Here is a 23,719-nt window from a genome sequence, read left to right as displayed (position 1 = left end):
GGGTATTCTCTCCTATAATGTGGGTGCTCAGATTCCAGGTTCCTGAGCAGGGATCCTTCCTCCATAAACAACTAGCATGTTAAATAGTAGGTTAGATTCCAGGAAAACAAATACAAAAACAAAACAAAAAACAAACGCACAAAGCTAGATCTGTCATCTGTCATCTGTCACCTGTGGGTGAGCCTCTTCACTGAGAATGTTTAGAGGGACTCCTTTCATTTTTATGCAAACAAACACAACTGAGTTGTGTGGGCTTGGAGGTTTTTGTTGTGTTGTTTTGTTTTGTCTTGTCTTATGGGAGAAAGGTTAGTTATTGTAGCCCATGCTGGCCTTGAACTCCTGACCTCCTACATCCACCTCCCAAGTGCTGGGATTATAAGCATATGATTCTGTCCCCAGCACGTGTATATTTTTATAACCTGTTGCACTCAATGGATTCTGAGTGTCCTACCCACATGAATAAATGTTTTCATCATACCCAGCCAATCTGAGCACTGGGAAGTCCACTGGACTTCTATGTACAAGGCCACAATTTCAGTTTTAAGGCTAATTCCTGGGACACCCGGAGCCTTCTCTGGATCACTTCACACAGAGACTCGAGAAGTATTGCACTACTAAGGAGATTCGCCCCTAGAGGTCAGAATGGGAATCACTGCTACAACACATTTATATTGACTGTAAAGTGAGCAAAACAAAGGTTGGTTTTCCTTCCTTGCCCTTACCACCAGGTTTCTTACCAGCCCATTGGAGGGCAAATAAGGCACACATACTCAGGCCACTGTAGAGTTCATGGTAAGTAAATATACCTTGCCTGAGCCTCTAGCTAAGTGCATGGGCTGGAGTCAGGCAGAGCTGCGGTACAGCCAGCTCTGCTGTGGACTTGGGAAGTGACATAGTCTGTAAGTCCAGCTGAGCCACAACACAGGGTTAATAAATAGCAATAAAATCCACCAAGTTCAAGGTGTTGACAGTTGGGCCAGAGGTAATGCACAGTGGCCTTATACACTCACCATGCCCTTCCCCCACCACAAAATAACCATCAAACCACACTTGACCACGCAGTTACCTCTTCAAATCTCACTTTGGCTCCCTCTAAGCCAGGAAAGCCACCACCAAGGTCCAGGATGTTCATCGTGTGGCCCAGCTCCGCGCCCATTTGAAACACAAGCCTGGCATCCGCGATGGACTGGGCATAGGCCTGAGGGTCAGGACAGCCACTGCCAATGTGAAAACTGGGAAGGGAGGAAGAGCCTTGGCTTACATACAAGGTCCAGGTAGCCCCATGTTACAGATGCAATGACTAAGGCCTGGAACATTAGGCTACAGAGGGCTATGTGGGAAGCTAGCAGCAGAGGAAGCACTTCTCCCATCCCTCCATACCTCTCTAGAGAGAAACCATTTGGGATGAGAGCTGGAGTCCCAAGGTATCATGTGGCCAGGGGAAGTCGCTAGGCTTGCTTTATTTACGTCTTGCCATCTACAGTCTGGGGAGAAAAGCCCTTACTGTTCGAGGGTGTGGAAAGGCTCTGGGCATGGAACCTGAAGTACAGATTAAATCATACTAGAGAAGTGGCCCTATCTCTCTGCACGAACGGAAACATCTCCATAGCACGGCTATGGTCTCTGGCTTATAAGCATGCAGAACCCCCCCCCCCGAAGCCATGTCCCTGGGAAGAACCTCCTGGGATAAGACCCTCTGGGGACTGTGGAACTATAGAAAGAAATGCCAATAAGCCTTCCTTCTAAAGAGAGGACACCCTCTGGTGGCAAAACTGCAAGCCCAGCTAAAGGCCCAGGATGTCCACAAATAATTCCTGGGGAAAGGGTAGTGAGTCTGGCCTGGGCGTGGTGGTGGCTGGCTCCCAGTGCACACACCTCACACCCACCACCTCCACATGGCTCTTCTTGGCATTCTCTAGCAGATGTCTGCAGGATTTCAGTGACGCCCCGAACCTCAGGCTCAGGTGATTCAGAGAGTGGGAGTCCTGGGTAGCGATGCACAGAACCATCCTGTGGAGAAAAGAGGCGATCCTGCTGAGTGAGCCACCCCTCCCCCCACTGCCATGCCCAGCTGCTCCTCTTTGGACTGGTGGGCTGGGAACCACACAGCCCTTCTAGGTCACCCTGCACTGCCAACCGACTTCTGAGGCACTTGTCAGTCCAGGTGACTCAGGTCTTCTCATTCAACTCCATACCAGGCAGGTTTCCTAAATTTTCAGACATCACACAGAGGGAACCACGTGTCAAAAAAAAAAAAAAAAAATCCTAAGGAGAATCCTCAAACATGTGGGGTGCTGTGCTTTGGGTGAACCAGAATGGCTCCTGAACACCCTACCATTCCCTCAGACCCCTGAGGGTTAGTAACAGTCACAGCCAGAGCAAAACATCCATTCCCACGACCCTCCCGTGACCAACGTTAAAATATCCTGTATCCATTGCACAAGCTGTTCAAGCAACATGATGCTTGCGCGTATCCCTTAGATGGTCCATGCTGTCTACCAACACTTACACATTTGCTTGGCTGTCCACACCTCCCCAGATCCACTCATTCCTCAAAGCCCACCTCAAATGTCATCTTTTCTGACGCTGGGGATTCTTGATCTTTGAAATCCCTTGGGCCTTTTCTGCCTAGGGCTACAACAGCTCTGCCTGGATCTGGCAAGAGCACCACCCCACCCTCCTGTGAGTGTGATGCAATCCAAGGAGCATCCAGGGTGAGGACCTCTTCACAGCTCCTCCCCTCTCCCCCTCCCCTCCCCCTCCCCTCCCCCTCCCCTCTCCTCCCCCTCAGCCCAGCCTCCCTACGGAAGTGGCCCTCAGCTTACTTGGCACTGGGGTGGCTCTTGACCACCTTGGCCAGCTCCACTTCATTGTCGAAGCTCAGCAACCTCACCCCGTGCTTGGCAGCATACTTGATCTGTGCAACTTGCTTACAGGGGTTGGCACAGATGATCTTACTGGCAGGGACACCAATATGCTGGACCAACTCCATCTCTGCCTGTAAAGTTCCAAAGGTGGTGGGGAGGCGGCCCCAGCAGAGCCGGTGTTAGCTTGCTCCTAACTATACACTGGCGCATCAGCTCTTTTCTATTTGTTGGTTGGTTGGCTAGATTTGGGGGGGGGGGGGATGTTTTTTTGTTTTTTGTTTTTGTTGTTGTTTGGTTTTTTTGAGACAAGGTTTCTCTGCATATCCCTGGCTGCCCTGAAACTGGCTTTGTAGATCAGGCTGGCCTTGAACTCAGAGATCTCCCTGTCTCTGCCTCTTGAGTGCTAGGAATAAAGGCGTGTACTAACTACCACTGTGGCAGCTCTTTAAGACAGCAGACACACAACAATCATGTCACACTCGTTATCCATTCTCTGACTGCAGGGCTGCCATGGATAGACACGAGAGTGGTGTACTACACAATTCATGACAAAGACAGGGCATACTTGCATATTTATTCTAACTCCCTGAAAGCAGAAAAATCTCATTCTAACACAATCAGTGTATTTATTCCAAAAGGTAAATGCCTTTAAAGGGCGGTGCCTGGGCTGCGGAGACTGCTCAGCCGTTAAGCACACGTGTTGCGCTCGTGGAGGACCTAGACTCAGTTCCCCATACCCACATGGCAGCTAACAACCGCTCATAACACCAGTTCCAGAGGATGCTCTGCAGGCACCGGGCCTGCACTTGGTGCACTGACATACATGTAGGCAAAACATCCATATGGATAGAAATAAATAAGTCATTTTTTTATAAAAGGACAGGGACGCACAGTTTCTAACTTACGCACACATTCACTGGCGTCTGACAAACCGGGATGTTTAATGAATATTGCTTGGGAAATAGTATATAAAGAGTATGAAAAATACTCGGCATCTGTGATTACCCACACAAGACCTATAAGACCAGGGCTGTCAGATCTCTGTGTTTGAGGCCATCTTGGTCATAGTGAGTTCTAGGCCAGACAGGGCTACATAGTGAGGCCCTCCCCCTACCAAGAAAAAGAAAAAAGAAAAAAGAAAACAAAAGACTATTTGGGAAGAGAAAGAGGAATGAGGACCCACTGAAATGAGAGAGAGAAAACAGAGGGAACTGTAAGGCCCCCTTGAAGGGAGGACCTCACCCAAGCCTCAGGAATTCATAGCCACCCATTAACTCACAAGACACCAAACTTGATGCAATCAGCAAGAGGTATATTTCGATCAACATGTTGAGGTCAAGACCTGTAGCCCAGGGGCAATGGGGTCTGACCCCGGGGCTTTGGAGACAGAGAGAAATTAAAGCCAAAAACCACAACTCAGGGGGGAAACCACAGCCCAGGGGGAGTAAAGGAGGGTTATTGGAGAGTACATGTGGAAAGTCTCAGCCCATTATTCAGTTTGTGACAGGGTCCAAGGAACAGTCATGGGGAACATTTTGTATGGGCTATTCTCTAAGAGCCTATTCGTAACTAACCATCTATCTTGTGGTCAGCCAAGTTCCTGAAACACAGAGCTCACTATCAAGCTGACCTGCACTCTTGGTTCTGCTCAGCTTGTTAGGAGTTTTTGAAAATTTTAACCCTTTCAGAACCAAGATGAATGTGATCAAAACACTTTACCGCCAGGGCTGGAGAGATAGCTCAGTGGTTAAGACTACTCTCTGCTCTTCCAGAGGTCCTTAGTTCAATTTCCAGCAACCACATGGTGGCTCATAACCATCTGTGATGAGATCTGATGACCTCTTCTGGTATGGCTGAAGATATTGATGGTGTACTCATATAAATAAATAAATTTTAAAAAATACAGCCGTGTATGAAGCATCATCGTGACACCACTACTTGATACAGAAACACCATAGGGGTAACCTCCAGAGGATTTGAAGTCAAAGAGGTGGCCATGCTCCCCTGTTCAATACAGCACCAATCACAATAGACATGACACAAAATCAACCTACACATCTGTTCGTGGATGCGTGAGAAAGAAAATATCCCAGAATACAATTCATTCCTTTGAAAGCAGGAAATTCTACTATCTGTAACGTGAATGAACATGGGGTGGGGGGAGCATTGGTGCAAGTGAAATGAACTGGGCTCAAAAAGGAAAATGCATGAACTCACTTAGCGTAGGGTAAATGCATGGTGTATACATGTCTGTGTGTATGTGTACAGGTGCGCGTGTGTGCACGCGTATATGGCGGCCAGAGGCCTACATTAAGTTTCTTTCTCAGTCACTCACCACCTTCCTGTCTGAGCCAGGGTCCCTCACTGAACCTGGAAGCTCACTGGTGGGGCTAGAATGTCTAGAGAGCAAGTTCGGCGAGCTCCTGGTCTTCTGCCTTCCTAGCACTGACACCATAACCACAGCCTGATCGCCTACTGTTTTACAAACTCAGGTCCTTGCGCTTGCCTGGCAAACACTGTATCCGATGAGCCACTGCCCCGGGCTCTGCAGTAACTATGTGGAATCTACAAATGCCAAAGTCAGAGAAGCAGAGAGTAGGATGGTTAAGTCCAGGGCTTTGGAGGTGAGAGGCAGTGAGACATTGTCCAACCTGAATGTTGTTTCAGTTAAAAGGAGTAAGTTCCACCGATCTACTGGACATCAGGGTGACCACATGAATAACAATGTGTTGAGTGCTTAGACATTGCCAAGAGATAGGATCACAGCTGTTCTTAACACATACACACACACAAAAGAAAAATGAGTGGAAGCCTCTGTTAGGTTGGTTTAGCCAGTCCAGTGTGTGTGTGTGTGTGTGTGTGTGTGTGTGTGAACACATGCACACGTGTAAAATACACATACATATATTACCCGACATAAGAGAAAGTCTTCAAGGCCACAGGTCTTTCTGACACACATCACCCAGTCAGTCCAAAGGCCTGTGCTATGCCAATGAATGCATTCTCTCTCCCCATCCCCAACCCCCAGGGTCTTTTCTTTTTGGATACTGTTGTTTTGGGAGTTTGTTTTTAATTTTTTTTAATGACGTGTACATTTTGAGGAATGTGTAGAGGTCAGAGGACAACTTTCAGGAGTTGGCTCTCTCCTTCCACCCTGTGGGCCCCAGAGGTCAAACTCAGGGAGTTGGGTTTAGTGGCAACAGCTTTTACCTACTGTGTCATCCTGCCAACTCTTATTTTGGTTTCTGAGGTGATATCATGTATCTCATGCTGGCCTTGAAATAAACTTTAAATATTTTTTATCACTTTATTATTATTGCCTATGCATAGGATGTATAGGTGTTTGGGGGGGGTGTACATGTGTGTGTGTCTGCCATGCACACATGTGGAAGTCAGAGGACAATTCTGTGGAGTCAGATTCTCCATCCACCATGTGAGCTGAAGTGGAACTTCTTATGTAGCTGCGGATCAAACCCAGGCTCCTGTGCATGCCGGGCAAGCACTCTCTATAGGTGCTACACCCTTAGCCATTCTGGGTTCTGGTTTATGCAGCACTGAGGCCCCTCTCCCAGCTCTTCCTCGCCCTTCCTGATCATGGCTCAGGTGCCTGCTGCATCAGTGATGTGGATGGCGATGTCAGAGTGTTAGGTAGCCATGTTCACTGAGCACCTGCCACAGGAAGGTCCTAAATGAGACGCTTTCCATCAAGTGCTAGAAAACATCCTCTGTAGAGTCACTGGCTTCAACTTCTTGAGCCATTCAGTCTGTCACTACCCAACTGTCACTCCAACAGTGATTATCAAGCCAGCCACTGACAACTCGTAAATGAATTAGCATGGTGATCTGGTCAAAGCTTATGAAATCAGGGAGTGGGCTGGATTTGGCTCACTGCCCATAGTTTTCTGACCTGCCTTAGATGGACTGTTTTGTTCGGTCCTTACAACCCGCGCAGGGGGTATGAGAAGCTGTGCAAGGCCAGCGAGGTCTTAGCACGTGAGGCCCCCCCCACACACACACACGTGTACACAAAATTAATAAAATGTTATAAAGAATGAAAAAGAAGCTCTGCAGCTATGCGCTGGTGGGAGAGGCACATGCATGCCTTTAATCCCAGTACTCAGAAGGCAGAGGCAGGCAGATCTCTGAGAGCTGAATCCAGCCTGGTCTACAAAGTAGGAAATGTATTTCAAGAAAGAGAGAGGGAGAGAGAAGGGAGGAGGGAAGGGGAGGGGAGGGGACCGGAGGGGTGGGAAGAGGAGAGAAGAGGAGAGGAGAGGAGAGGAGAGGAGAGGAGAGGAGAGGAGAGGAGAGGAGAGGAGAGGAGAGAAGAGAAGAGAAGAGAAGAGAAGAGAAGAGAAGAGAAGAGAAGAGAAGAGAAGAGAAGAGAAGAGAAGAGGCTACGTGTGCAGCAAATGACAAAGCCAGGGTCCAGCGTCACGCATGCCTCTCCATGAATAAAGGAGTCAGCCAGTTTGACGTGACAGGAGAAACAAGTGCTATCTGTAGCCATCGTAAGTCTAATTCTGACCCAGCAGTTTCCAGCACTAGTTGTTTACACACATTAATCCCTGAAAGGCCCATAACCATCAAACATCAGTACTCACTCTCCACTGTCAGAGGTGAAGGCTGAGTTTACATTCACGAGCACACACGTGCACATGCACGCGCACGTGTACACACACACACACACACACACACACACACTGAGGTCCATCTGCCAATAGTGACAGAGGCATCATGGGTCACAAAGATCCAGCTCCGGAGCTGGACTTGTGGTTGTCACAGCTCACATCCCAGACGCAGACCTGTCACCACGCCAAGGCCGGGTGAGTATGAAAATGTCCCCTCTCCCCCTACACAAGGTGCAAAGAGACAAAGGTGGCCCCATGAGGGCCTGTGATTTAAATAAGTGTGGCATAAATATTTAAACCAAAAGCATCACTCAGGGAAGGCTTGCTCTAATTCAGCCTCTGCATTCCAGTCAATACATTCACATTTAATCTTCATAAACCACCTTGAGGTAGATTTGGAGGTTTGGAGGGTTCAGTCATTAATTCAAAGTCATATAGCTTAACAGTCAGAGCTCAGCCTACCCTGACAGGCATCTCCTAAGCATCCATTAATTTCCCAGATTGTAACAAGTGTTGAAAAAAACAATCGGTGGATAAAGACTGGATCTCTGACTCTACAGAGCTTTTAGGCTAGCGGGGTGGAGGCACAGACAACCATGGCAGAGTGGCCAATGCATAAAACATGCAGCATGCTAGGGAGTGAGGAGCCTTGGGTATGACTGACCAGAGACAGCCCGAGGGGTCAAAGTCAAGTGGAGCCCCCATTGGAGCCCTGGACAGGTCAGAGATTACAGTTTAGCAGAGGTTCTAAGGCCAACCGAGGGCTGAGAATGCTGGAGTGGCCTGGGTGGGGCTCTGTGCCATGGGAATGATGAAGGCTAAGGATGTGGGCAGAGCCAGCCACCTAGGAACCAGGAAGCAGTGTGTGGGTTTACATGTTAACCCTGTGTGATGAAACATCAGCGTCAGGAGTTCCAAGGACAGACACACAGCCAGATGTGACCATGTACACCTGCAATACGAGCACGTGGAAGTTAAGGCAGGATTGGGAGTTCAAGGCCAGCCTGGACTATTACAGATTCTGTGGAAGCAGAGGGGAGAGAAGGCAGGAGGGAGGGAATGAGTCAGCCTTGCATTTTAAGTGAAAGGTCTGAGTGCTTATTCTGGCTACCCAAGAAAAGATTTCTTGGGATGCTGGAGAGACTAGTCCATGCCTGTCACAATCACCTGAGAGAAATAGCAAAGCCACTCTAGAAAGGACAGAGGAGGTGCTCTGGAGGAAGGATGGCATGGTGGATGTGGGGGTGAAGAAATGAGACTGTACACCAAATGAGTGGACAGGTGTTAAGTGACCATTCAAACGAAGGAGGCAGGCAACAGAGAACAGACAGCATTTAAGGCAGTGGGAGAGCTTAGTCGAGAGGGCTGGGCCATACCAAGCAGCAGGTTCGGAGGCGCCAGCACCCAGAACCTGTGCAGACGATAGAGCAAGAAAAACAGGCACAAGACAGATCTTCAGAAGTATTCTCTAAGGGTGAAGGCAAGCCCAGAGAGCGAGCTAGCTTGCTGGCTCTCTCTCTCTCTCTCTCTCTCTCTCTCTCTCTCTCTCTCTTTCTCTCTCTCGTTCTCTCTCTCAATTGGGAACTTATATTACTGATGGATCTAATTTAAGAGAATATTTGCTGGGTTGAAAACTGTTAAAAGATGATAAAGAAGTTCCCCTGACTAGATCCAAACACATCCACACAGAAAGCTTCCCGCGTTTTTTTTTTTTTTTACCCTCCATGCTAAAGTGACTGGGAATGTCTACACCATGGGCAATCTCCATGTCACAAGATGCTTACTGTGTTTCCAGTCAACCGCGTCTGTGTTTCTAAACCCTACCAAACTCCAGAACACAGATCCTCTACCAAGGCATATAACCAGCATCTCCATGTTCTCTTTGAGTGGATAAATCAATATGCTACTTGGATATTCACAAGGACCAGGTTGTGGGGTTGTTCTTATTTGCTAATTCTTGTTGTTGTGTTGAGGTAGGTTCTTGTTATATAACTCAGGCCAGTCTCATATCACAACAATCCTCTTGCTGTTAGCCTTCTGGGTGCTGGAATTACAAGCATGTGCCACCATGCTGGGCTTGTGTGAACATGTTTAAAATAAGGTGTTCACCAGAATCTAGGAACAGTGTTCATGCCTACAATCTCAGCACTGCTACAGGTTTGAGGCTAGCCTGAGCTACATAGTTAGACTCTATCTAAAATTTAAAGAAGAAGGAGAAGAAGAAGGAGAGGGAGAAGGAGGAAGAAGAGGAGGAGGAGGAAGAGGAGGAAGAGGAGAAGAGGAAGAGGAAGAGGAGGAAGAGGAGGAGGAAGAGGAGGAAAAGCAATTAAGTAGTGTATGGTGGTGTATTTATGACTGTAATCCCAGCACTCGACGTGAATTAAGAGGATAAAGAGTTCCAGGCCAGCCTCAGTTGCATAAGATCCTACCTAAATAAAAAATTTTAACAGTCACTGCATCCTCTCTGATCCCTGGGTACCATGTTAGAAGAAACTCTTAGGCACAACCAAACCGGACAGCTCTGCTGTGTTCAGCCACAGGGGGGAGCAAGAGAGTAGGCTGGGGGAAGCACATGAATCTAGAAAGAGGCTAGGAGACAAGAATCCCTTGGGAAGCAGGAGGAGGCTCAGAGCACCGAGGGAGTTGCAGCCTGTGCCTCTGGCCTGATTGTCTATCTGTCTGTCTGTACATCCAACCATTGCTCATGCCCAGCCTTTGTTCTAAGTCCGGAAAGGTATGATACGGCAAAGCATGATCACCCACTGTGACCCACCAGAAGAGGGCAGCCTCTACCCTTAAAACACCTAGAAGGGGTGACTAGTGATGTGGAACAGGGGTACTGTGCTTGCCTAACATATGGTAAGCCTGGGTTATAAGTGCCAGAGGCCACCACTCAAGTAAAACACACCTAGCAATCTAGGTGACCCACCACTGTGGGAGAGAACAGCCACACTGCCCAGCCAACCCTCTCCAAGAATCTTGGGAAAGGGGAAGCCAAGAGAGGCTGAGATCACAGTGCCAGCCTCAAGCTGGCATCTTCCAAGGCACGACTGGGGCGGGTGGCTTAGCCTCTGTGACTCATTTCCTTATATATCAAATATGTATTCCGGGGACTGTTGTCAGAATCCAGGTAAAAGAATGACCTCCCAGTAAAGGAAAACCCTCATGAAGCTGTTTCCAAAATGAGATCATTTGCAGAAAACTCCCGGCAAGGAGCCTGACCCAGCAGCAGCCAGCCAATGGTAGATACACTCAGAATACCCCTTTCTCCTGTCTTTGGAGCTTTTCTAGACTCTATACCCCACAACTCTGTCCTTTGGCAGCCACCCCCCGAAATGAGAGGATCTGACACATCACTCCTGAGTTTCCTGAAACTGAGGGATCTAGTCAGTGGGCCTTTGCTTTATTTTTCAACCCTAGTTCAGAGGAACCAAAGGATCCTGTCTCTCCCTGCCTCTGTAAGGAACGTGCTGTGTTATGGAAGGCCGCAGGGGGAGCAAAGCCTTCTGCCTCACTGGGCTTCATGGCAGACACACACAGAACAAGGCCTGCAAAGAAGACCAAGAGGAGACTCCTGAAACACAAGTGAACAACAGTTAACCTTCAAGTAAAGGTTAACCTGCCTGCTCATCTCCCACCAGTGCATGTATGTGTTTTCCTTGCTTGGAATCACTCTAGCTCCATAAGCTTGCCCAGGCTAGCTGTCCTTTCTCCTCCGAGAAGTCTTTCAAGGACGCTGCTCACATCACGCAGTCACGATGCTGATCTCAGAACCGCCATTACTAGTCATCAGAAAAATGATGGTGCTGACATCACAAGGCAGGCCCAGCAGGCTTACTTCCTCCTCAGAGCTTGGCACTGGCCCTGACCTCTGCCTAGAAAGTTCTTCCTCTCGTTCTCCCCCTGGCTCAGTCTGCTGCCTCATTCAAGTGTGAATTCGAAATCTCAGAGAAGCCTTCCTCGGACTGCTATCTAAAAGTGCAATCCAACCAGGCGTGGTGACATGAATCCTCCTGGAATCCCAGCATTTAGAGAGGTGAGACAGGAGGACTGAGTACTCCAAGCCATGATGTGGTAAACAGTGAGTTCTAGACTAGCCTAGGGTCCACAGGGCCTGACGCTGCTTCAAACAAACCAAGTACAACCCCCTCACCCAGCTTCGCTACTTCCCACCTACAATAGCACACACATTCATTGTTTAATTTTCTAGAAAGCACCATGAAAGGGGGCTTCATATTGTTTACTCACAGTGAAACTCCCAGCTGGGATGGCATTTTGCTGAGTGAATGAATGATACAGACTTAAGGGAGAAGGCTCTAAATCCAGCAAAAACAAAATGGATGAAACTCAATGAATGAGCAGACTCTGTCTTGCTCAGTGCCAGACTCTGCGAGCCCCACCCAGAGAGCCACTACTTCACCATAGCTCAGGACTACAGACTGCACATAAACAAGACAAAATCAAATTAGAAAGACGGCCTTCAGCAACAACAACAAAACTCTGAGGAGATTAGTCTGAAAAACACAGTCACACTTTAAGCTTATAAAGGGGGGAAAAAATCCAGCCACATAGGAGTGGTTTGGTTTTGTTTTGTAATTACAAGATTAGTACCTACTGCTCTAAGCCAAGGCATTTTAAAATTGCTATTAAGATTAATTTTTTTCTAAGTAGAAAAATTAAAATATAGGTATTTCTTTAAAAAGAAGAAAAATAGCCTGGTATGATAAATAATACATCTCAGCACTTGGGAGGATGGAAGTTAGGAGAATCAGGAGTTCAAGGCCAGCATCAGCTACATAGTGAGTTTAAGGTCAGCCTGGACCACATGAATCCCTATCCTTAAAAAAAAAAAGTTATAATAATAAAACAGAAATGTATGTCTAAACCCATTTAAAAGGTGACCCATATGCCCAGAGACATCTCAGGATCCTATTTGGGACGTCAGAGCTGACAAGTTCCACCCATTTCTTCCTCCCTCCTCCCCAGAGCCTCCTCTTCTCTTAAGTAGGTGTCCTTCGCAGAAGGTCATAGTCAAGTACAGGTCCCCAACACCAGGAAGGCCACATTTGGTGAGCATCGAGGCTACGCGTGCAGGAAGGACAGAGGCTCACCTTGTTGGCACAGCTGAAGCCCAGCCCCAGCTCAGCTAGGACCTTCAGCACACCCAGACTGCTGTTGCACCTGACAGCATAGAAAGGCCGGACTCGAGGCAGGTACTTCAGAAAGCAGAAGTGCTTCCTCACTACAGCACCCAGGTCGGCCACGAAGAAGGCAGCCACCTGGCCCTGCACAGCAAGAGGCGAACGGAAGTGAGGCCCAGCTCCCTCCCTGTGTATCCTTCCACAGTCCTTCTGGAGATTGGACACCAGTACCCTGCTGTAGCTTTCTGAGGCTCTCATGTCCTCCAAGATGGAAGGCAATCTCAGGCTGACATTTAAGGCTGTGTGACCAGCTCCAGTCCCTCCTCTCGGTCCAGCTAAAGCCAACTGTATACACTGTCTGTCTTTCCCATCCCCAAGCCTGTTTTCCCACCATGCCCTCTGTCAGGTCTGGCAAGTTCTCAATCTCCTGTCATTTACCTTAAATGTTACCCCCCACACTATATATACATATAACTATATATGTAATATATATATATATATACCCCACACTATATATACATATAACTATATATGTAATATATATATAGTTATATAGATATAACTATATATTACATATATATTATATATATTATATAATATATAGTTATATGTACATATAGTTATATATAACATATGTGTTATGCATAATAAATTTTAATCCATAACATTTAATTCTCTGTCTGCATTCTGCATGTTCTTTTAAAGCAGCAGAACTATATATATAGCTGTCTGCTCCACAAAAGGCAGACACTGTGGCTTACTGCCCACTGCCACTGTCACACAGGTGCCCATCCCACTTGCAAGCCATGCCTGGTCCTCACGGACACAGATGAGGCTGTGGTAAACGTTCCCTGGGACTCCTTTTCCCTTTTGTGCAACTTCTTTTTTTAAAAAATGGATACCCATTCAGTATCCAACATAATAACTGAGGCAGAGAAGGCCAAAGACCTTGAAAGGGCTTGGGTCTGGAAAGAAACAGCCCTTAAGTAATTACAAGTCCCTTTAATAAATGCTAAATGGGACTCTCTACATAATAGGTTAGTGGCTCTGGAGGCAGAGAATACAGAACCAGCCAGAAGCAAATCAGGAAAAAGGCAACCGTGGAGGGAGGGAACACTGAAGACAGGTAAAGGGGAGAAAATGCCCCTTGAGGGCACAGCCCAGCGAAGGCACAATGAAACAGCACCTCACATCCACAGCGACTCTGCTCTCACAGAGCAGAGCACAAGCCTGGGAGCACACAGCCAGAAGTGCGGCTGTGGGTCCCGTGGCAGCGGGGAGCTGCTGTGGGATTCTGTTCTAGAGGAGAGTTGCGAGAGTTGCAGGAGGTTCTCCTGTGAAGTTTCTAGAGCCTTAAAGGTGAGCTTCACAGAGCTGGATATGCCTGCGTGCAGGAGGGGAGAGAGCAGAAGGCAGGAATTCCGAGGTTCCCACCTGAAGTGCTGGGGAGACCGTGAAAGTGGTGACGCTATTCTTTTCTCAAGTCAGGAAACACAGGAAGGGCAGATGGGGGGGGGGGGAGGCAAAGACCAAGAATTGGGGATAAAGGGGGCAGTCTAGTAATTATCATGTAAATACCAATACCAAATGAGAGAATGAGGGTCTCCGACAGGCAACCAACCCACACCCGTTTCCATCCCCTCACCGTGGTGGCCTGGGAGGCCCCCAGAGTGAGTTCCTCCAGCAGATCCCGGGTGCTGAAGCCCTCCTCCACCATCACAAAGTCTGATTCACTCAGGTAGCCAGCCATGCTGAGCAGGAAGAGCCCAGGAGCTGGATGAAACTGCTGCCTTGGAGCACCGCTGGCGGCCTCGGCCACCGCCTTAGAAAGTATGCAACACACTGTGGGGAGAGGGAGATGGAGGAGACCGCTGGGGAACAGGCTGTATCCCTCACCTCCCCAGCCCTAGGTTTCCAGCCCAGTCATGCTCTGACCCCCAGCACAAGCCTGAGAACCTGAGGTTCGCTGGGAAAGGTGATGTTGTGTCTGCTAGAGCCTCAATTAAATGGGATTGTTCTGGAATTCTTTTCCAGTTCTGAAATTTGGGATTGGAAAGAAAAGAAAGTGTGGGGACAGATCTGAGAAACCTAGGTGGGGAAGTCTCCTTCCAGCTGAAGGATTCCTCCAATCCGGACCACGCCTACCTAAAGGGCCAAAAAATAAATAAATAAACAAACAAACAAACAAACAAACAAAAACCGTGAGCTTGAGTTCGAGTCTGCTCTCTGCTTCATGACCTTGGGTCAGTTTTCCCCATTTATAAAAGATTGGTTCTGACATGCTAAGAATGCTCTAACAGCCACCGGTGGGTTCTGTCCGCGGGACTGCTCTCTCGAGTGCAGGGCGGGGGTCCCGCACCCCAGCCCCAGGCCTCCTTACCAAGCCCCGTCCTCCTTCGCGGGGGCCAGAGCCAGGCGCGCTGCTAGGGGGGGTCGCCGGTGACCTCGAAATTTGTGCAACACCCCGAGGAGGAGTGGCAGTTGCGGAGCCGAGGCCCCTGCTGAGAGGAGGCAAGAGGGGCCGGGGACGGGTCAGCGCCCAAAGCCGAGGGCGCCCGCTCCCCGAGGCTCCCCCCAGCCATCTCCTGCACTCGCCTTAAAACGCATTTACACGGCTTCGGCCCATAGGTCTCCCCAGCGAGTGAATCGGATCCTCGGCGCCTCCGCTCGCTCGCTCCCCCCGGCTCCGGCCCCGCGGCCTGCGCCCCGCGCGCCCAGCAGCCACCGACCCCACGCCCCGCCTTGCGCCCGCCTCTCGCTTATATAAGCCCCGCCCCAGCCCCGCCCCGGTGCCCCGGCCCCGCCCCTGCCCGCTCCGTAGCCAAGGCAACCGGGTGCCGCCAGCCCATTGGTCGATTCGGACATAAAGCATTCAGCCCTGCGAGGCTGCTCCGCAAAGCTGCGCGTCTAGGCAAGCTGCCTGACTCGTGTCCACAGAGGTCCACGCGGGGAAATCCTTCGACTCCTAGGCGTCTACGTGGTCCGAGCCGCAGATGCTGCGTCCTGAGTCTCAAAAAATGACTCCGGAAAACTTTTCTGCCCCTGGCTGAAGTCAATGGCTCCCCGCTTCTCACTTGGTGAAGTTCTGGCTCCTCCCTTGGAGCCCAAGCCTCTCCCTGTCTTATTTTGTAATAAGACCTTTTACTTAATCGCGTCTTCCAGGTATCTTAAACTCCCAACTCAAATGCCAGCTCAAACGTGTTCAGAAAGGGTTTTTGTGGCTTCACAAACTCGGGACGATGCCTCCCTTCTTCATTCTCAGAATCCACCAGACTCCGGTGAAATGTGGCATTTCACTTAAAGCATGTTTTCTCTTCTATACACAAATCCCTGCTCATCCATCAGAGTCCAGTGTAATGTCTTCCTCTATCGAGCCTTCCTCGGCCCGAAACGCAATGGGACTCACAGTCCTTGCCTCGGTCTGACCCCTCCCTCCTTCCTTTGAGCCTTAATACCTGTTGCTGAGATTCCTGCCCCTACTTTCCACTTTTTTGCCTGATAAAACATCTCAGATTTGTGCACACCGAGGACAGAGACTGAGAGCCGGGCTCCTTGGAGCGCTTAGCGTGCACACAGTGCTGCTTTGAAGCTAATTCGAGAGGTCTCCCGGTAGAAGTCAGAATGCTGCTTGTCTCTGAGCATGTGGCTACTGATTGGGAAGGGACATAAAGGAACCTTTTGGGGTGCTTGGTAATGGTTACAAAAGTGTGTGTGTGTGTGTGTGTGTGTGTACAGAAGTGTGTGTGTGTTCCTCGAATTATACACATATGATTAATGCCCAGTTATATGTGTTATGTACACTACATTAAAAATTTACAAGTTTTAAGCCAGGCGTGGTGGCACATGCCTTTAATCCCAGCAAATCTCTTAGTTCGAAGCCAGCCTGTCCTACAGAGAGATCTACTGACAGGGTTACACAGAGAAATCTTGACACACACACACACACACACACACACACACACACACAAAACCTACAAATTTTAAGAAAAACCCTTGGTAGGGTTAGAGAGATGGTTCAGAGGTTAAGAGCACTTGTTGGTCTTGCAAAGGACCAGGTTCAATTCCTACTACCCACATGGGAACTCCACCTAACTCCAGTTCTAGGGTATCCAACACTCTCTTCTGACTTCCCTGGTCACCAGGCACAAATGTGATGCACATATGCATGCAAGTGAAACATTCATACTCATAAATCATTTTTTTAAAATATAAAGAAGGAAGGAAAGCCCTCAGCATATAATAAGTACCTCATAAATGCTACTGACCTGCCAAGAATATCCCACGTTTTATTTGGTAGAAATCTATAGATAGTCCGAATTAAACTGCCTTTTAACTACTGTTTGAAGTGTGAGGCTGAGGGTGTCACTCAGTTAACAAAGTGCATTTCCACATGCACTAAATAAACACGATATGTTAGGACTTCCCTATAATCGCAGCATTCGGGGGTAGGAGTGGAGACAGAAGGATCAGAGGTGTAAGGTCATCCTTGGCTACAAGGGGAGTTTAGAGCCAGTCTGGGCTATAGGAGACCTTGTCTTAAGAGAGAAACAAAACAAAGCCATCTGTAACACCTCCCAAAGCAGAGCCAGGATGTTCTTAGAGAAAAGCAAGTAGCTTGTGTGAAGCTTTGGTAAAGCCCAGTGCTTAACATATACGGGGCCCCATCACCAAAAAAGGGAGAGAAAAGGACTTCCTCCCCCAGATATCACAAAACATTTTATTTGGTTGTAGTCTTGAAAACAATGTGGTTCTGGGGCAGGAAAAGACAATTGAATAGTCATCCAGATGGGAGAGCTTGCTTCACAGTGAAAGCGGGGTCTCAAACTAGTGGAGCTAAGAACTTGATTGGCCATGAACATCCATGCACCTGCTGGGCTGTAGGCTTTCTGAAGCCAGAGGCACTTCCTGTCCAACCTCAGTATCTCCCCAAGACGTATTTTACAACCTAATCAAAATATAGTCCACAACTGAGGCAGTGTGGGACCATGCAGTCGGAGAAAGCCATTTCCTGATCCCCACCTCAGGAGCCACACGTGACAACTGAGCAGCCCGCCTGGCCTCCTTTACCCCTGTGAACCAACTGGGTTCAAACTGCTTCCTCTATGTTCTTCTGCTTGGGAGCTTTGTGGTTTCTGTGCACAGGGGTATCCCCTGTACAGGAGTCACTCATGGGTCCCTGCTTTGAGAGCTAGCAGTCATTTATAGCATCAGACTTACAGTTCTTGTCCATGAATCCTCTTCCTCTCTCTCAAGGAGCAAGGTTCTCCTGAGATCAATCATCAGAAAGGGGTGGACTTTGAAAGCCATAGGAGAATCTTCAGAAGATGAGGCTCAGAGGAGGGGAAACACACCCAAACATTGTTGGCTCCATGTTTTATTTCTGAAAAGGGATCTCACTAGTAGCTCAGGCTAGTCTAGAACTCACTACATATTCGAGGCTGTCCCTAAACCATAGCAATCCCCCAGCTTCTCCACTTCCTGTTACAGACGTCACTATACCTGGCTTCTACTGCCGCTTGCTGTTGTGGCTTTGGCTTCCTTGGTTTGGCTTTTTAGTTTTTGGAGTATCTTGGGGGTTTTGTTGTTTTTGTAGTTGTTGTCTTCATTGTTTTCTTTTGTTTGTTTGTTTGCTTGTTTACAACAGGGTCTCAAGTGGCTCAGACTAACCTCAAACTAGACATGTAGCCAAGGATATCTTTGAACTCCTGGCAAAATGGGCATTCAACACCATGCCCAGCTTTAAAATTAATTTTTTATTTGGCAATTTCATATACTGGTTCTATATTTTAAGTGTTCATTGAGTAGTCTGCATTTTGGGTACCACGGTCTAAGTCTGCCCTGGATTAACAGACACATAGTAGATACAATTAGCATCTCTATGAATGAACAAATGAGAATCTAATCTACTCATCTGTAATCTGTAAAAGATTAGTAATGAGAAGGAAATATCTACACCCTGGACTGCATATGGATAGTCTGCCTTTCTCTTTTTCTCTATTAAGTAAATATACATCATTGAATCAATATGACAGTCTTATGTCCTGAAGGCTGTAGTTGTTCCCACTTTGTAGATGAGGTATGAAGCTCAGAGAAGTTCAGTAACTTGCCTAGAATAACACAGCAAGTAAGGATGGAGCCTAGTGACTAAGTGGAGAGGTATGGCTCTGGCAAATAGGAGAGGCCCTGGATTCACTCCCCAGCATCACTCAAAAAGAAATATTTTGCCAGATGGTAGTGGTACAGGCCTTTATTTTCAGCACTCAAGAGCAAGTTCCAGGATAGCCAGGGCTACACAGAGAAAGCCTGTCTCAAAAAAGAAAGAAAGAAAGAAAGAATGAAAGAAAGAAAGAAAGAGAAAAAGAAAAGGAAAAGAGAGAAGAAAAAAAGAAAGGAACGCCAGGCAGCATTGGTGCACACCCTTAATCCCAGCACTCGGGAGGCAGAGGCAGGCAGCTCTGAGTTCTAGACCAGCCTGGTCTACAGAGCAAGTTCCAAGATAGCCAGGGCTATACAGAGAAACCCTGTCTCAAAACAAAATGAAATGAGAAAAAAATGTGGTTACTTTTAATCTCTTGTGTGTGTGTGTGTGTGTTGGTATATATACTATGTGTAGGAACACAAGCACATGGATACATGCACTAGTGAAGGTCAGAAGAGTGTCTCAAATGTCAGTTCTCATTAGGGTCCATCCACTGCATCCTTTTGAGACAGTCTCTCTCTGGCCTGTAACCCACCAAGTTAACTAGTTTGGCCTGTAACCCACCAAGTTAACTAGTTTGGCCTATAACCCATCAAGTTAACTAGTTTGGCCTGTAACCCACCAAGTTAACTAGTTTGGCCAACTGGCCAACACCAGGGATCTACCTGTCTCCTCTTTCCCTGTGCCAGGATTAGAAATGCATGCTATGCATGGCTCTGTACATGGGTTCTGGGGTTCTAATTTGAGTCCCTGTGCTTGCCGACTGCCTGAGACTTCTCCACAGCCCCTCACCCTTAACTTTAAGCTTTTCCATTTGAATGCCAAGCAGCGACTGGGAATTCATCCTGCTGGCATCCAGCCCAAGCTCCTCTCTGCCTGTCTCTCCTTTCCATATCATCAAGCCTTCCTGATTGCTGCACAGAGGAGCCCTTGGGAGCTAGAGAGTTGGCAAAATGTTTATTTATTCAGGCTTCTCAAAATTGTGCCTGAATTGATTTCCTAGGGCTGTGGGAACAAAGCAGCAGCAGCTGGTGCTGTAAACAACAGAAATGTGTCAGTCCTCGTTTCTGGAGGCTGGAAATCGCAATAAGGTGTAGACAGGCTGGTTCTCTCTCTCTCTCTCTCTCTCTCTCTCTCTCTCTCTCTCTCTCTCTCTCAACTGGATTCAAGAGAATCCAGCCTTGCTTCTCAGCCTCTGGTGTTTGTAGCCATCCTTGGCATTCCTTAGCTTGTGGGTGCATCAGTCTGCCACAGTGGTTCTCAACCTGTGGGTCGCAGCCCCTTTGGAGGGGAGAGTCAAATGTCCTTCCACAGGGGTCACCTAAGACCACCGGAAATATTTACATTACGATTCACAACCGCAAAATTACAGCTATGAAGCAGCAAGGGAAATGATTTTGTAGCTGGGGGTCAGCACTGCATAAGGACACGGGTTGCAGCGTGAGAGAGGTTGAGAGTTGCTGCCCCAGCATTCTGATGTCTTCTCCCTGAGGGTGTCCCGTCACTCTCTGGATGAGTCTGGCTCTAAGTCTCAAAAGTCTCCTTCAGTTGAGGGCATGCCTTACACTGGATCGGGACTTAACCACAATGGGTTCCATTTACCTTGCTGAGCTCTGTCAAGTGCCAAGCAAGGACACAATGCTGAAAGTTAGAACTTTAACACACTTTTATGTGTGAGAACATAATGTGTGTGTGTGTGGGGGGGGTGCTTGTGGATGACAGAGGTCAAGGCCTGGTGTCTTCCTCAATCGTTTTCCATGTTATTATTTTAGATAGAGACTCTCATTAAATCTAATGTTAACCAACAAGACTAGGCTGGCTGGCTGGCCAGAAAGCCCCAGGGATCCTCCTATCTCTGTTTTGCCAGCATTTGGGATTATACACATACACACACACACACACACACACACACACACACACACTGCTTTTATGTTGGAGTGCTAGGAATCAAACCTGTACAGCAAATACTTTGCAAACTGAGCCATCTCCCCAGCTTAAGACATTAACATACCTTGGGGGTTGGAGACAACAGTTCAATCCACCCTGGTCTTCAATACTCCATGCTAGCTAGGAAGCACAGGTGCATGATGGGCCCTTGAGAGACAGGGAGGTTGTCTAATGCTTGGTGCCTGGCAAGGCAGGTTTTTTAATTTATTATTTATTTGTGTACTTATGTGCACATGCATTGCCCCAGCACATACGGAGGTCAGAGGACAATCTGCAGAAGTCAATCCTCTCCTTCCACCACATCGATCCCAGGGATCAAACTCAGGTCGTAAAGCTTGACAGAAAATACCTTTTACTTGCTGAACCATCTTGCCAGCTCTGTTGCCCCATTCAAATACCAGGGTGTTCTGTTCACCAGTGTGTGATTCACTCCTCGGGAAGAGCTAATCAGAGAAACAGAGAAACATGTCTGAGCACCCTAGAGAATGCTCACAAGCCCTTCGTCTTTAGACGGCCCTGCAAGAAAAACATTTTACCAGGTCCATTTTACAGATGGGAAAATTGAGATTCAATTGCTCTCTAAGGTTATCTCACTAGTAAGCTGAAGCAGGAACTTAACCCTGCACTGTCTGATTTAATGCCAATGAGATGTGCCCTGGAAAGAAGGCATAGATCAAGGGGGAGAGTGTGCTTTTGGCTCATGGCTTGCTAGGATAGACGCAATCACGGTGAGGAAGGTCTGGCAGGGTTAGCAGTAGTGTGTGGCTGGCAACCCTCACGTTTTCATGACCAGAAAGCAGAGAAAGGAGAAACGAACCTTTGTCTGGCTTTCTTTTCTCCTCATCCTTAGAGCAGGGCCCCAGCCCTTGAGAGGGCGCCACTTGTATTCAGGATGAGCCTTCTCCCTCTGTTAACCCTGACCTCAATGGAAATGCCCCCAGAGACAGGCCCAGAGGTGTGTCCCCTAGGTGATTCTAAGGCAAATGGATCACAAGGATGAACCAGTCCAGGACGCAAAGCCAGAGCAGAGAGTGTCAACACCAGACCAAGAGCAGACAGCAGGAGACTTGAACTGCAGCCGGAGCTCATGATCAGAAGACACACATGCGCTGGCAGAAAAGACATAACGTCAGTACTGCAAACCCTTCAAGGGCTGTGGGTCACGTGGTAGTCCTGAAACCTCTAGAAGCCAGAAGTGGAAGAAGACCAGCCTGAGGGCTTTTTGAGGTCAGAGACATTCCCAAGTTAAGGATGGAAACCAATAATAGAGAAAGCCACTGTTTATTGAGCATTTACTATATATACCCCCAGGCTCTGTGCCAGGTGCTTCATAATCATTGACCTTCCTGAAAGACTTGCCGTCATACACCAATTGATTTACATGTAAATCTGACTGTGGCACAGAGAGATCTTAGAGCCTTAGACTCTCCAACCCTGCTTCAGCCTTCAAGCTACCTACACTATCAGGCACTCCAGGTTACAAAGCAGGGAAGAAGCCCAAAGAGCTGAACTCATCAGGTGTCACGTGACTAGAAAGTGGCACTGCGACACAACATACATTTTCCGCCCCCTTTATAACAATCCCCTAAGATGGGAATTACTGTTCTCACCCTACACCAATGGAAGCTGGAGGCCAGAGTAGCCAAGTAACACAAGATCACACAGCAGGTACATATCAGAGCCTAGCCTCAAGTCGGGATTTGCGCAAATGAAGTACCTCAAGAGATGTAGCAGAAGCCGAGCCCCATCCCAGGAACCCAATGAATTGTAGTTATCAGTGACCCATCTGTGTGCTCTAATACATGGGGGATAGGGATTGGGGGGGGATGGGGACAGGGAAGCCAGCAGAGAGGGTCTCTCTCTGCCAGCCCCAAGAAGGCCAAGTTCCAAGATGGTGGCAGTTGAACCAAGGTCCTGTGGAAGAGCAGCCCGTGCTCCTAACTATTGAGCCCTCCAAGTGTGTGGACTGAACAGGGGACAGCCTTCTCGTAGGCAAGATGCTCAGGTGCCATCTTGTGTGCTTTGGATCTCAATGTGTTTATTTACTCTGTTAGGTGACACTCAAGCGTGAAAAAAAATAATACAGCGTGATGATTAAGGACTTCACACACTTTCCCTCACGCCAGACCTTCTAACAAATGCAAGGAGAAACAGATGCTGCCACAGACAAAAAGCTCACTCAGCCAACTCCCTTCCTGCGGCTGCTGTCAGAGCCAGCAGAGAGTGCAGTGCGAACGCCCTGTGGCCAAGGCTCTCTCCTGCCTTCTCCAGTGGTTCTCACTCTTCTGCAGGCATCAGAAACAACTGAGGAAATTGGGACCCCACAATAGTGCTGGGCTCCATGCCAGAGATTCCGGCTCAGGATTCATGGGGGCTTGAGTGGCTATTTCTAGGCAGCCCTCTGATTTGGTTGATCCTTGGAAAGGCCCAGGCTCAAAAGGACTGAAGCAGTCCTGGCAAACAGAACAAGGCTGGGCACCAGGCTCTGGTCTCCAAACCCCTCTCTGGCAACAAGTGCAAACACTAGCCTGGTCTGGAGGTTGCTATCCCTAGACTGTAATCTCTCTCTCTCTCTCTCTCTCTCTCTCTCTCTCTCTCTCTCTCTCTCTCTCTCTCTCTCTCTCCTATTAACCTATCTCCTGGGACAACCCTCACTGACTGCATAAGCTTGGCAAAATGACTCACTTTCTGAGAACTTCACTTTGGCCTTCTGAAAAATAGGCCGCCTAAGAGTGCTTGCTTCCTAGGATTGGTTTAAGGAGCCTCTCAGAGTATAAAAACCTCTGCCCAGTGCCTGGAACATGCATTAGCAACTGTGTTCCATTCTGTAGCCATTACTATTAGTGCCCTGAGCCAGGGTACATAGAGTCAGAAGAGATAAACCCAGAGCCATATCAGAGGGATACAGCTGGGGTCATGGGAGAAGCAGTCCCA

At 48.2% G+C, this 23,719-nt stretch overlaps 1 protein-coding gene across 7 annotated transcripts in view; it reads right to left on the bottom strand.

Moving 5' to 3' along the window:
• Positions 1–15,373, bottom strand: part of Azin2 (antizyme inhibitor 2) — a 31,742-nt gene extending 16,369 nt beyond the window's left edge. The window contains exons 1-7 of one of the 7 annotated variants that reach the window (XM_034503631.2): positions 15,235–15,373; positions 15,020–15,140; positions 14,285–14,481; positions 12,610–12,783; positions 2,826–2,998; positions 1,876–2,010; positions 1,067–1,232 (exon numbers count right to left, since the gene is read on the bottom strand). In XM_034503631.2, the coding sequence (XP_034359522.1) occupies positions 1,067–1,232; positions 1,876–2,010; positions 2,826–2,998; positions 12,610–12,783; positions 14,285–14,389 (753 nt within the window). In that variant the 5' untranslated portion in view covers positions 14,390–14,481; positions 15,020–15,140; positions 15,235–15,373. The other 6 variants (XM_076934161.1, XM_076934160.1, XM_076934162.1 and 3 more) reach the window with 6 other exon arrangements.
• Positions 15,374–23,719: the final 8,346 nt, after the last annotated feature.

Source organism: Arvicanthis niloticus, chromosome 5 (assembly GCF_011762505.2).
Source record: "Arvicanthis niloticus isolate mArvNil1 chromosome 5, mArvNil1.pat.X, whole genome shotgun sequence".
In the NCBI taxonomy this organism is placed as follows: Eukaryota; Metazoa; Chordata; class Mammalia; order Rodentia; family Muridae; genus Arvicanthis; species Arvicanthis niloticus.
This window is presented reverse-complemented; position numbering and strand designations above follow the sequence as displayed.